The sequence below is a fragment of the Phyllobates terribilis genome, unplaced genomic scaffold (assembly GCF_046119375.1).
Source record: "Phyllobates terribilis strain yellow unplaced genomic scaffold, ASM4611937v1 Scaffold_1__5_contigs__length_1240528914, whole genome shotgun sequence".
NCBI lineage: Eukaryota > Metazoa > Chordata > Amphibia > Anura > Dendrobatidae > Phyllobates > Phyllobates terribilis.
Genome location: NW_027362761.1, coordinates 719658994 through 719673338, shown reverse-complemented (window position 1 = coordinate 719673338; position 14345 = coordinate 719658994). Strand labels below are relative to the sequence as shown.

The window sequence follows — 14345 nt, the reverse complement described above, 5'->3', positions numbered from 1 at the left end:
AATATTATGTAGCCACCATATAGTAAAATGCAGCCCCATACAGTATAATGTAGCCCCATATAGTATAATGCAGCCCCCATAGAGTATAATGCAGGTCCCCATACAGTATAATGCAGCCCCCATAGAGTATAATGCAGCCCCATACAGTATAATGCAGCCCCCTTATAGTATAATGCAGGCCCATATATTATAATGCAGCTCCATATAGTATAATGCAGCCCCCATATAATATATCAGAGCTCCCATATAGTGAAATGCAGCCCCATATAGTATAATGCAGCCCCCATAGAGTATAATGCAGGCCCCCATATAGTATAACGCAGTTTCCCGTAGAGTATAATGCAGCCCCATATAATATAATGTAGCCCCCATATAGTATAATGCAGACCCCATACAGTATAATGCAGCCCCATATAATATAATGTAGCGCCCATATAGTATAATGCACCCCCATATAGTATAATGCAGCCCCCATAGAGTATAATGCAGCTTCCCATAGAGTATAATGCAGCCACGTATAATATAATGCAGCCCCATATATTACAGTGCAGCCCCCCACACAGTATAATGCAGCCCCATATGCCCCCCCATATAGTATAATGCAGGCTCCCCCCATACATTATAATGCAGACCCACAGTCCTCCAGTATTATCGCCACCGTTTACTCACTGATGTAAAAAATAAATAAATACATACTTATCTCTCCTAGGTTCCTCCGGTCTCTGCAGCGCGTCTCAGCAGCTCAACTGCCCGGCGTGCGATGAAATGACGTCATCGCGAGCCGCAGCGTCAGAGGGGGAATGATGGGAGAGGAATAGTCACATGATGCTCTCTCCTCCATCATTGCTTTCAACTGTATCGGCATCTATGATGCCGATACAGTTGAATACGCGATGCGGTGGAAGGGAAGAGGCGCTGGCGCTGGCCCCTCTGACTCATGGGCCCTATAGCGGCCGCTTGGTGTGCCACTATTAGCGGCACGCCACTGGCTGGGGGCCCCTGGGAGAGTGGGGGCCCTAGGCAGATGCCTAGTCTGCCTGCCCCTAACGCTGGCCCTGGTTCTAGTGGAGTGTTACACCCTTCTGAGAAAGGGACTGATTTCTTTTGGGACTATTATGTTTATCAATTATGCTGAAGAAGTATTCTTAAAGTGTTGTGCCTGCCATCTGATGTATAAACTTCTCATCAAGTTGTTAAGTAAAGAAAAGTTCATTTTTGGACTTTGGTCTCCCTCATTCATCTCTATACCTAGTGGCCCTGGCCTGCCATGTCAAGCGGCAGCATGAGGTCTGCAGATGTGGCCTAACAGCAGCAGACACACCCAGCCACACCCAGGACCCCCTGCCCCTGGCCACGATACAAGTGTATGGGAAGCTGTGGTTGGTGCTGCCCAAAAAGGTGATCTACAACAGATTAAGTAACTGAAAGACTCCATTAATGGAAGGCTTATAACTGTTATTGAAAAGAAGTGTCTCTATATTGGTCACAAATATTTTTTAACATGTCAGAAATGCATTTTTGTACATTTTGAGTTGTTCAGCTATTATTCTCAATTTAATAAAAAAAGAAACAATTCAGATGGGAAAATTAAAATTTCTCATTTAGTTACATAATAATTTTGCACACTAATAGTTGGCCAATAATTATGCACAAATAGATATTCTCCTATGAAAGACAAAACCTCACTTTTACTTTCTTAAATATTCAGGTTTGTTTTTTTGTTAACCTTTTGGATTGATCGACAGCTTTGTAGTTGTTCAATAAAATGAATCATCAAAAATACAAATTGCCTAATAATTGTGCACGCAGTGCAGATCCCAGTGTGATCCAGAGAGTCAAAATTGCAGTCACATGAGTGAGAAGAGGACTGGCATGGTGTTGGAAACTTGTGAAGACAGTGATAAATAAGTATATTAATGCACTTACACTGTATTACACAAGTTTGTACACAATTAATGCACTTACACATATTTACACAAGTTTAGAGAATAAAGATTTCATGAGAATGCTTCTTTAAGGACATACCACTGTAATGTATAACATTGATCATTAGTAAGCAAGTGTTTAAGTTAGAAAATAGTAACATTTACTGGTTTATTCTAAACTTGTATGCTTTATTTTTTACAGTAAGAACAATGATGAAGAAGATAACAAAATAGAAAGGTAAATGAAAATGGACAAAAATATTTGTTTATAGGATGAGGTTAACATATAGTTCCATACAAGCATGACTATGAATGTGCAGTGTACTGTGGTAAGACTACTCACTCAGCCCCTTTCGGAAGTAGACTCAGGAACAGGGTTTTCTCTGCAGGCTTTATTGTATTGCATAAAGCCCTGCAGCTCCAGCAGAATAAACACGGCCTTACTGGCAAAATGACAAACAAAAGATAAACGATAGCACAGTCCATAGGAGTGTGGGGTTTGCCCACATAGGTTGTAGCACAGCCTTCAGCTCCTTCCTGAGATATGGCTTCCCAGTCTGGAGACCTAGCCTCTCCAAACACAACAGAAAAAAAACAGTGACTGAGCATTTAAGTTTGCTCAGCCGCACCCTGAGGTGAGGTAGGGGGTGAATGACTTCCCACCTGGCTCTATGCCATTCATACCAAACCATGCCCTTTCGGTGAATTTAACCCCCAACATATAACATGCTGGAGAAAATTTGTAGGTTCAGTTCACACAGGCTAGCAGCCGGAGTGACACATACCTCTCCTCGCATATAACACCAGTGACACCAAGTATTCACACCCCGTGAACTTTGCCACATTTTGATCACGTTACACCCACAAACTTAAATGCATTTTATTGGGATTTTATGTGATATGCCAACACAAAGTAGCAAATACTTGTAAAGTGTAAAGAAAATAATATGTGATTTTCTAATTATTTTAAAAATATAAATATGAAAATTGTGATGTGCATTTGTAATCAGCCCTTCAGAGGCAATGCTTTGTAGGACCACCTTTCACTGCAATTACTGGTGGAAGTTTTTTGGGTATGTTGTAACACCCATACACCATGGTAAAGGGTCACCTCCATGTCCACAGACACTACATAAAATGGGGTCTCCTGGCATGCATTTGTGACATACATTTGTATTCAGCCTCCTGTAGTCAGTGAGTGACCAGTTGCCTCCACAAGTCACAGTTAGTAAACTGAGTTCACCTTATGTGTAATTTGTTCTCAGTATAACTACAGCTGTTCTTTGAAGGCCTCAGAGGTTTGTTTGAGAAATTTAGGTGTCAAAGAGCATCATGAAAACCAAGGAACACACTAGAACGGTGATAAAGTTGTGGAGAAGAATAAAGCAGGGTTAGGTTGTAAAAAATAGCCAAAGCTCGGGACATCTCACGGAGCACCATTTAATCCATCATCCAAAATAGAAGGCGTGTGGCACAAATGCAAACCTACCAAGATATGGCTGTCCACCTAAATTTCAACCAAGCAAGGAGAGCAGTAATAAGATAAGCAGCCAAAAGGCCTATGGTTACCCTGGAGGAGCAGCAAAGATCCACAACTCAGGTGGGAGAATCTGTTCACAGGAAAGTCGAGTACTCCATATATCTGGCCTTTATGGAGCAGTGGCAAGATGAAAGCCATTTTGAAAGTAAGACATAAGAAGTCCCGTTTGTAGTTTGCAAAAAGCCATATAGGGGACACAGCTAGCATGTGGAAGAAGGTGCTCTGGTCAGATGAAACCAAATTAGGACTTTTTGGGATAAATGCAAAACGCTATATGTGGCGGGATACTAACACTGCACAGCACCCGGAAAACACCATCATCACCGTCAAACATGGTGGTGGCATCATCATGATGTGGCGCTGATTTTCTTCAGGGAAGATTGTCAAAGTTAATGGGAAGATGGATGAAGCTAAATACAGGGCAATCCAGAAGGAAAACCTGTTAGAGAGTGCAAAAGACTTGAGACTGGGGTGTAGGTTCACCTTCCAGCAGGACAACAAACCTAAACATTGTAACGGGTCTGGGAGGCGGAACCTCTGAGCTACTGTACAAGGGGGCGGTCCTTGTAAGGGAGCGGGTGGCGACCAGGGTAGACGGGCAGGCAGTCACAGCAGGTGACTGGGACAGTCTCTGAATGAACGGACAGGAGGTCACGGCAAGTGACCGGGGCAGTCTCTGGATGAACGGGCAGGAGGTCACGGCAAGTGACCGGGGCAGTCTCTGGATGAACGGGCAGGAGGTCACGGCAAGTGACCGGGGCAGTCTCTGGGTAAAGGATTGGTACGACCTGTGGCGGCAGATGATAGACGTGAGCTCCCAGGTGAGCAGGCGAGAGTCTCTGGATAAACGGGTGGTCACAGCATGTGACGGCGGAGCCTCCAGGAAGACCAACAGACAGGTAGCAGATGAGCGCTCCCAGGTGAGCGGGCAGGAGTCTCTGGACAGGCGGGTGGTCACAGCACATGACGGCAGAGCCTCCTGGTAGGCTAGCAGACAGGCAGCAGATGAGCACTCCCAGGTGAGCGGGCAAGCTGGTCCTTAGACAGACTGACAGGAGTTGGAAGGCAGACCGTCGGACCTCAGGCAAGCAAGCAGGTAGAAGATGTGCGCTCCCAGGTGAGCGGGCAAGCTGGTCCTTAGACAGACTGACAGAAGTTGGAAGGCAGACCGTCGGACCTCAGGCTAGCAGGCAGGTAGCAGGATATCAGGCAGGAATTAGACAGCAGACTGGCAGGAATGTGGCAGGTATCTGGCAGGTAACTGGCAACGGGACCTGAGGGCTGAAGCAGAGTAGTGAACAGTGCTACAACATTGCTCGGGCACCTCCATTTTGGAGGAGGTGCCTTTTATATGGGAGGTCCTCCGGCAATTGGCCGGGGACTCCTTAGGACGGCGCGCGCGGTCCCTTTAAGAGAGGGGGAGCGCGCGCGCGCCCTAAGCACACTGCCGGGGAAGGAGCGCGTGCCGGAAGCAGCGGGGAGAGAAGCGCTGGAGGACGCCGCGCCAGGAGCGGGGAGGTGAGAGTGACGGCGTCTCTGCCTAGAACGGGGCAGAGACGCCGATGCTACAGTACCCCCCCCTTTAGGCCCCCTCTTTTTTTGGCCAGAAAGAAATTTCTCAAGGAGAAGCGGGGCATTGATGTTCTCCCTGGGTTCCCAAGTTCTCTCCTCAGGACCAAACCCCTTCCAATCTACCAGAAAAAAGGTTTTTCCTCTTACCCTCTTGGAGGCCAGAATACTCTCTACCTCAAAGATGTCATCAGCGGAAACCGGAGCAGGAGGGGCACCTGGATTTTTGGAAAAAAAGTTAAAGACAACGGGTTTGAGGAGAGATACGTGGAAGGAGTTGGGGATCCGTAGGGTGGCCGGGAGTTTTAATTTGTAGGCCACAGGGTTAATTTGCCTGAGGACTTCGAAGGGGCCGATGAATCGAGGACCCAACTTGTAGGAGGGTACTTTGAGCCGCACATGTTTGGATGAGAGCCAAACCTTGTCTCCCGGACGGAATTGGGGCGGATCCAGACGTCTCTTATCAGCATATCTCTTCATCCGCTCAGAGGAGAGAAGAAGAGCGGACCTGGTGCTCTCCCAAATAGTAGAAAATTTGCTGACAAGAGACTCCGCAGCAGGGTTGTCCACAGAAACGGAGACAGGAAGTGGAATCCGGGGATGTTGGCCACCGACTATAAAGAATGGGGATTTGGAAGAGGACTCGCTCTCATGGTTGTTATAAGAGAACTCGGCCCATGGTAGGAGATCCACCCAGTCCGAGTGGTGAGCATCAACGAAGTGCTGGAGGTAGCTGGACAAGATCTGATTGATCCGCTCCACTTGACCATTGGACTGAGGGTGGTAAGCAGAGGAGAAATCCAGGGTAATGTCCAGCAGCTTACATGTGGCTCTCCAGAAGCGAGAGGTGAACTGAACCTCACGATCCGACACGATGTGGAGGGGCAGACCATGGAGACGGAAGATGTGGCGGATAAAGTCTTTAGCCAGCTCGGGTGCAGACGGAAGACCAGGCAGGGGAATGAAGTGGGCCATCTTAGAAAAACGGTCAGCGACAACCCAAATGACAGTACAACCGGCAGAAACTGGAAGGTCGGTGATAAAGTCCATAGCGATGTGTTGCCAAGGAGCAGCAGGTACGGGAAGGGGCAGGAGATGGCCGGCAGGTAGATGTCGGGGAACTTTGTTACGGGCACAGGATGAACAGGCCGCGACGAAGTCTACCACGTCCTTACGCAGGGTAGGCCACCAGTAATGCCGGGTAATAAGTTGGAAGGTCTTCTTTTGGCCAGCATGGCCAGCTAGTTTAGAAGAATGTCCCCAGCGAAGAACCCTCTCCCGATCTGGCACAGCTACGAACGTCTTACCGGGTGGAAGACGAGTCAGATCCAAGGGGGCCACATTCATCACCTTGGAGGAGTCGATGATGTGCGTAGGTTCCTCCTCTTGATCGGAGGACAGGAAGGACCGGGACAAGGCATCAGCTTTGACGTTCTTGTCCGCCGGACGGAAATGAAGAATGAAGTCGAAGCGGGCAAAAAACAACGACCACCGGGCCTGGCGAGGATTGAGTCTCTGGGCATTTTGGAGATATGCCAGGTTTTTGTGATCCGTGTAGATAATTACCGGGTAGAGAGCCCCTTCAAGCAGATAGCGCCACTCTCCCAGTGCCAATTTGATGGCTAGCAACTCCCGGTCTCCAATGGAGTAGTTGCGCTCCGACGAGGAAAAGATTTTGGAGAAGAAGCCGCACGTTACCATTCTCCCGGTAGAAGACTTCTGGGTGAGCACCGCTCCGGCTCCGGAGGAGGAGGCATCAACCTCCAGGTAGAATTGTTTATTACAGTCCGGACGGTGCAGGACGGGAGCAGAGGCGAAGGCTTTCTTTAGGGAAAGGAAGGCCTCCTCGGCTTCAGGCGACCATGTCCTGGGGTTAGCCCCCTTACGGGTAAGTGCAGATATGGGAGCAGTCCGAGACGAGAAGTGTGGGATGAAAAGACGATAATAATTAGCGAAGCCCAGGAATCGCTGTATCGCCTTCAAACCCTCAGGACGAGGCCATTTTAGAACGGAAGAGAGCTTCTCGGGATCCATTTGCAGACCTGTTTGGGAGATGACATAGCCCAAGAACGGAAGGGAGGTCTGATCGAAGAGGCACTTCTCGTATTTGGCGTAAATGTGGTTCTGCCGAAGCCTAAGCAGGACCTGACGAACATCCCTCCGGTGTGTGGGGAGATCCGGAGAGAAGACCAAGATATCGTCCAGGTATACCACTACGCAGGAGTACAGGAGGTCACGGAAGATGTCGTTGACTAGTTCCTGAAAGACCGCGGGAGCATTACAGAGACCGAAGGGCATCACAAGGTACTCGTAGTGACCGTCCCGGGTATTGAATGCCGTCTTCCACTCGTCTCCTTGACGGATACGGACCAGATTATACGCTCCTCGTAGATCCAGCTTGGAGAAGATCCTGGCGCCCTTGAGACGGTCAAACAATTCGGAGATGAGTGGCAGGGGATATTTTTTTTTTACCGTGATGAGATTGAGTCCTCTGTAGTCAATACAGGGACGTAGCGAGCCGTCTTTCTTTTTGACAAAGAAGAATCCGGCTCCAGCCGGGGAGGTAGATTTTCGGATAAATCCCCTAGCCAGATTCTCTTCAATGTACTCAGACATGGCTCGGGTCTCGGCTGCAGACAACGGGTAGATACGCCCACGGGGAGGAGTGGTGCCAGGTACCAGGTCGATCGGGCAATCGTATGGCCTATGGGGTGGCAACGTCTCAGCTTCCTTCTTACCGAAGACGTCCGCATAGGGCCAGTAGGGAGCCGGGAGACCAGGTAAGTTAGCTGGAGTAGGCTGAGGGCGAAGTGGACGGACCGGGACCAGGCAGGTCCTATGGCAGTCAGGACCCCATCGGAGTACTTCACCGGACCGCCAGTTCAATACGGGTTCATGTGTCTGGAGCCAAGGTAGACCTAGCAACAGGGAGTGAGAAAGTCCGGACAGCACATGGAATGAGATCTCCTCAGAGTGCAGCATTCCCACCTGCAGGGTTATGGGTTCGGTGACGAGCAGGATGGTCTCCGAGAGAAGTCTTCCATCCACGGAGGCGACTGACAATGGTTCAGCCAGGGACTTGGTGGGAATATGGTATCTCTCTACCAGAGACTGGGAGATGAGGTTTCCAGCAGCTCCAGAATCCAGATGGGCGAGTTCAAAGAGACGGTTTTCTCCCCAAGCAATAGAGACCGGTAAGGTCAGAGACGGAGAGGGCTTACTTTTGTCTAGGACGACCTCTCCGAGTGGTCCTAGACACTGGCGTTTCCCGGCTTTTCCGGGCAGGAACGGATGAAGTGCTTCATACTGCCACAATAGAAACAGCTTCCCTCGGCTCGGCGAGATTCTTGGCGAGAACCGACCATCTTGGTCTGGTCGACCTGCATAAGCTCAGGAGAGTGTAGCTGAGGAGAGACGGAGGGAGTGACGGGTTTCTGAAAAGTAGGAGCTAGACGTGGAAACCTCCTCTCACGGGTGACCTCTTTGGCACGCTCCTGGAACCGCAGGTGAATCCGGGTGGCAAGAGTTATTAGGTCATCGAGAGTGGTAGGAATGTCCCGACCGGCAAGTTCATCTTTAATACGGCCGGACAGACCCTCCCAGAAGACGGAAACCAGAGCGTCATTATCCCAGGCCAGCTCCGAGGCAAGGGTACGGAACCGTATGGCATATTGGCCCACGGTGAGACTTCCCTGACGGAGGCGTAGCAGAGATGAGGCGGATGAGGTCTTCCGTCCGGGTTCGTCGAAGACTTTCCGGAAAGCCGTGAGAAAGGCAGGCAAGTCGGACACCAGGGGGTCTCCTCTCTCCCATAGAGGATTTAGCCAGGCCAGGGCCTCCCCGGTGAGATGGGACATGATGAAGGCAATTTTGGCCCGGTCGGAGTTAAACTGGTGAGACAGGAGTTCAAAGTGCAGGGTGCACTGATTTATGAAGCCCCGAGCCTGGGCGGAGTCGCCTCCGAAACGAGGAGGTGCAGAAAGCCGGGGTCCGGGGTAGGATACCATGTTATTAGTGGGCAGTGGAGCTGCCAGATTGCGAGTCATGGCACTGGCAGTGTTGCAGGCAGAGCAGTCAGAGTGTCCACGCGAGAATTGACATTCCGCAGGTGACCCAGGATGGACTCCTGTTGGGACCTCTGACGGGACAGTTCATGACACAGGTCCGAGAGCGAGGGAGCTTGGGTGCCACCGGGTTCCATGGCCCGAGCAAACTGTAACGGGTCTGGGAGGCGGAACCTCTGAGCTACTATACAAGGGGGCGGTCCTTGTAAGGGAGCGGGTGGCGACCAGGGTAGACGGGCAGGCAGTCACAGCAGGTGACTGGGACAGTCTCTGAATGAACGGACAGGAGGTCACGGCAAGTGACCGGGGCAGTCTCTGGATGAACGGGCAGGAGGTCACGGCAAGTGACCGGGGCAGTCTCTGGGTAAAGGATTGGTACGACCTGTGGCGGCAGATGATAGACGTGAGCTCCCAGGTGAGCAGGCGAGAGTCTCTGGATAAACGGGTGGTCACAGCATGTGACGGCGGAGCCTCCAGGAAGACCAACAGACAGGTAGCAGATGAGCGCTCCCAGGTGAGCGGGCAGGAGTCTCTGGACAGGCGGGTGGTCACAGCACGTGACGGCAGAGCCTCCTGGTAGGCTAGCAGACAGGCAGCAGATGAGCGCTCCCAGGTGAGCGGGCAAGCTGGTCCTTAGACAGACTGACAGGAGTTGGAAGGCAGACCGTCGGACCTCAGGCAAGCAGGCAGGTAGAAGATGTGCGCTCCCAGGTGAGCGGGCAAGCTGGTCCTTAGACAGACTGACAGAAGTTGGAAGGCAGACCGTCGGACCTCAGGCTAGCAGGCAGGTAGCAGGATATCAGGCAGGAATTAGACAGCAGACTGGCAGGAATGTGGCAGGTATCTGGCAGGTAACTGGCAACGGGACCTGAGGGCTGAAGCAGAGTAGTGAACAGTGCTACAACATTGCTCGGGCACCTCCATTTTGGAGGAGGTGCCTTTTATATGGGAGGTCCTCCGGCAATTGGCCGGGGACTCCTTAGGACGGCGCGCGCGGTCCCTTTAAGAGAGGGGGAGCGCGCGCGCGCGCACCCTAAGCACACTGCCGGGGAAGGAGCGCGTGCCGGAAGCAGCGGGGAGAGAAGCGCTGGAGGACGCCGCGCCAGGAGCGGGGAGGTGAGAGTGACGGCGTCTCTGCCTAGAACGGGGCAGAGACGCCGATGCTACAAACATACTGCCAGAGCTACAATGGAATGTTTTAGATCATAGCTAGTGATGAGCGGACCTGTGGATGTTTGGGTTCGTCGGGTTTGGCCGAACTAGAGTTAAAAGTTCAGTTCGATATACGAACTTGACACGAAACTTGACCTCGAACCCAATACAAGTCAATGGGATCCGAACTTGGGCGCTTTAAGATGCAAAATGGTTATAGTAAGGGCTAGAGGGCTGCAAAAGGAAGCTAAATTGGGATAAGAGCAGAACAAGTGCATTGAAAATATATTTGGATAGAAAAAAGACATAAAATAACATAGAATCCCCCCCAAAAAAGGAAAAATTTGGGGACGAATAAGTAAACTTTGTGAAGTGGATAGGATTAAAAATAAATTTGAAGATGAGGGCCTGTACCACATGAATAGTACAGTGAAACTGTAAATGGTCATTATATCAGTCAATTTGGATTATTTTTTTTTACATTTCTGGCTACAGATCGCCATAAAATTGTCAACCAGTAAAGGAATGCATGGAAATCCTGACAGATGTGCCGCCTAGGCCACCACGACCGCGCCCTTCTCCTAAACGACCTTGTGCATTGTCTTGGGTGCATTGGTTGACAAGGCATGGCGGCCGTGGTGTCCTCCGGAGGCCATTCACCTCACCCTCACCGTGCAGGGGTTGTTTTCTCTCTGTCTGTCGCTTCTGGACCTGCCCCCACAGTGAGCCGCTCTCCCTTCTGACCACCCCTCTGTTCCGTATGGGCTCCCTTACATGCCGTTTTCCTTGGAGTACACTGAATCAGGGTTTGAATTTGGAGAGGAAGCCTGATGAACCGGTACCACATCCAAGGAAGGCAGCAGTCAAGCAAATTAACCACTCCTCAATTAGAAGTTGATGTTGCAAGACAAAACAGTCATCCATGACAATTAAGAGGCTCTGTAATTGGAATGAGTAATTAAATCCTTTAATGAGCATCTATTGGAGGGCAAATCTGGTGCCAGCAGGCATGGTAATTTCAGCTCCAGTAGCGCACACTAAAGTCTCCCACCACTATCGAGCACACATGGATGGTACAGTGAAATTGCGAATGGTCATGAAATGAATTAATTTTGCCTGCAGTGGATAGTACTGCAGCCTTGCAGTGCTGGAGTCGTGGGTTCAAATCCCACCAAGGATAACATCTGCAAGGAGTTTGTATGTTCTCCCCGTGTTTGTGTAGGTTTCATCTGGGTACTCCGGTTTCTTCCCACACTCTAAATACATACTGATAGGGAATCTAGATTGTGAGCCCAAATGGGGACAGTGCTGATAATGTCTGTAAAGCACTGTGGAATTAATGGTGCTATGCAAGTGAGAAAAATCAATAAATAAATAGATTTCTCACTATAGATCAGTGTAAAAATCATGAATCTGCCAATGAATGTATGGAAGAAGAGCTATCCAGATACGGACTGTGGAAGAGAATTATGTGACCAGAATGAATACTCATTTCCAGCAGATGATGCTGACACAACAATAAACACAAGATGGCAAAAAGAACTTGACGGTCACGTACACGTCCTTTATTTGATGCTCTCATTTTTTTAAGTGTTTTTTAGGCAAAGTACTCCCACAAAAACGGTTGCAGATTAGAGATATTTGTTTTTATGCACAGTACTATCACAGACATGTGTGCATAAGAATAGAAAAACTTGTTTGTACGCACAGTACTATCAGAAAGCTTCTCTGAGTGCCACCCTGCTGTGAACACAGTAGTTCATCCTCCCAAACTGTCCCCTGGCTGTACAGTTGGTTACCTGGCCACTGTTGAGGCCGTAACCCACCCTCTGAGCCATGTTTGGACGACAGGCCTTATAACTGTGTGAATAAGCCCTGCTCCTCCTGCTCCTCTTCCTTCTGTGCCACTACCTCATCAATCGTTCAATTCTCAGCAGGCATATAAATGGTATACTAATGCTAATGATGGCGTCAGCAGCACTGGCCATATTGGTGGAATATTTAAAGCAGCCCAACAGTGCACATACGTCCCGCACTGAGACCCACCCATGCGTGCTGCAGCTGAAAGTCCACTATTGCCTGCTGTTCACACAGCCTCTCCAGCATATGCAAGATGGAGTTCCACCTTGTTGGTACGTCGCATATCAGCCAGTGAGCGGGAAAGCAGAAGTGACACTGCAGCGCAGACAGGCGAAGAGCAGCAGGGTGAGAACGGCAAAAGAGCGCACACACTTCCCGAACTTTCAGAAGCAGCTCTGACTTGTGTGGGTAGTTTTTCAGGAAGCTCTGCACCCCCAAGTTCAGCACATGTGCCAGGCAAGGGATGTGTGTCAAACTGGCTAGGCCTAGAGCTGCTATGAGATTTTGCCCATTTTCACACACCACCAGGCCGGGCTTGAGGTTCACTGGCACCAACCACTCATCTGTCTGCTGTTTGATCCCCGTCTACAGCTCCTGCGTGGTGTGTCCCCCAAAAAGAGGAGTTTAAGAACAGCCTGCTGTTGTTTCCCCTCTGGTTAAAGTTGGTGGTGCAGATATTTCTGTGACCGGATGACGAAGCGGACATGGAAGCACAGTAGGAGGAGGAGGCAATCTGGACAGAGAAACATCCATCAATCCTCAGTGGTGGTAGGACATGGGATAGAACATGTTCTGATTCTGTCCCAGCGGCCACTATATTTACCCAATGGACAGTTAGGGACATGTAACGTCTCTGGCCGTGCTTACTGGTCGATGTATCAGTGGTTATGTGGACCTTTCCACTGATGGCGTTGCACAGTGCACACCTTATTTTGTCCGCTATATGTGTGTTTTGGATGGCTCGCCTGGAAAAGTATTGGCGGCTGGGAAGAATCTATAGCAGGACAGCCACCGCCACCAGTTTTTTGAAACTATCCATCTCCACCAGCCGGAATGGCAGCATTTCAAAGACCAGTAATTTGGAAATGCTGTCATTCAGGACCATGGCTCATGGGAGGCTAGGGGGGTATCTCCTCTTTCTCTCGAGGGTTTGGGGGATGGAAAACTGAACCCTTCCATGGAATGGTGTGGAGATGCTCGGTGACCCTGGTGGTGGTGCTGTCAAATCCTCTCTTTGGGTAGAGGCAGGTAGCCCTGTTGATCGTGAGCGGGAGGAAGAGGCCGAGACAGCAGCAGAAGAGGGAGCAGGAGGAAGCTCAGATCTGTCATGCTTTTTAAGGTGAAGATGACGCGCCCCCTGGGCCGTGGGGTACTCGGTGCTGGGCCAGTCGTTGTTAGGAGAGATGTCACAGTGGAGGTGACCCGGTCCATGACCCAGGGCGGTCAATCGAAAGGGGAATTATTTACAGGGGATTTATAGTTTTTATGAAATGTTCGTGACGCCATCTGTGGTATGCGGTTATATGGAGCCGCCGCTGCTGTGCAGAACCTCTGGAGCTGATGTTGGTGCAGCAGGGTTGGTTCAGCTCTCCACAGGCAGAGCTTAACTCCAGGGCAGTGTAAAGGTGTTGTAGATGTTATAGGTGATGCTGGGCATTGTAGTGCAAGGGTGATGGTGCAGTTAATAATCACAGAGACAGTGGGGTGCAGTCTTCAGGGTCTTTACTCACGGTTGTTGCAGTCCAAGTTACAGGTACCAGTGTAACTTCCCTCGACGTGCTGCGGATACTCAGGTAGGAGTTCAGCCAACCCTCAGATATCTCCAGAGTACTTAGCGGGACCCCCTTCTGTGTGTTCTCTTTCTGGCCATTTCCCTGCACCTCATACCTAGTGTCCCAATCCCGTACCCGCGGGCCTTGTCGAGCGACGTCTGTTCCGTCCCCTGGGTCCTCTATAGCTACCTTCTTGGTGAGACTGATATGGACTGTTGGCTGCAGGACTTGAAATACTGCAGCCTCCGGTTTCTAGTTGAGACATAAAGTCCTCCGCTAGTTGAGGGACCGATCCCCTTTGTGTGGCCTGACCCCTCCACCTCCTGGTAGATTTGGGCATACGGGTGGCCTCCAGCACTGCCCGTACCCCTGGTGTCCCTTCTTCGTTCCTGGAGCCCTTCCTGCTCCTCTCCTTTTCCTTCAGTCCTGGGCCTCTCCTCAGGCCCTCTTCCTGAGCAGAGCT

The 14345-nt window shown here is 50.3% G+C and overlaps 1 protein-coding gene across 1 annotated transcript in view; it reads left to right on the top strand.

The window, feature by feature from the left end:
- SMIM24 (small integral membrane protein 24) overlaps positions 1-14345 on the top strand; it is a 156623-nt gene that overhangs the window by 134784 nt on the left and 7494 nt on the right. The window contains exon 3 of the mRNA XM_073686312.1: positions 2128-2163. Coding sequence (XP_073542413.1) covers positions 2128-2163 — 36 coding nt within the window. The remainder of the gene's footprint in view (positions 1-2127; positions 2164-14345) is intronic.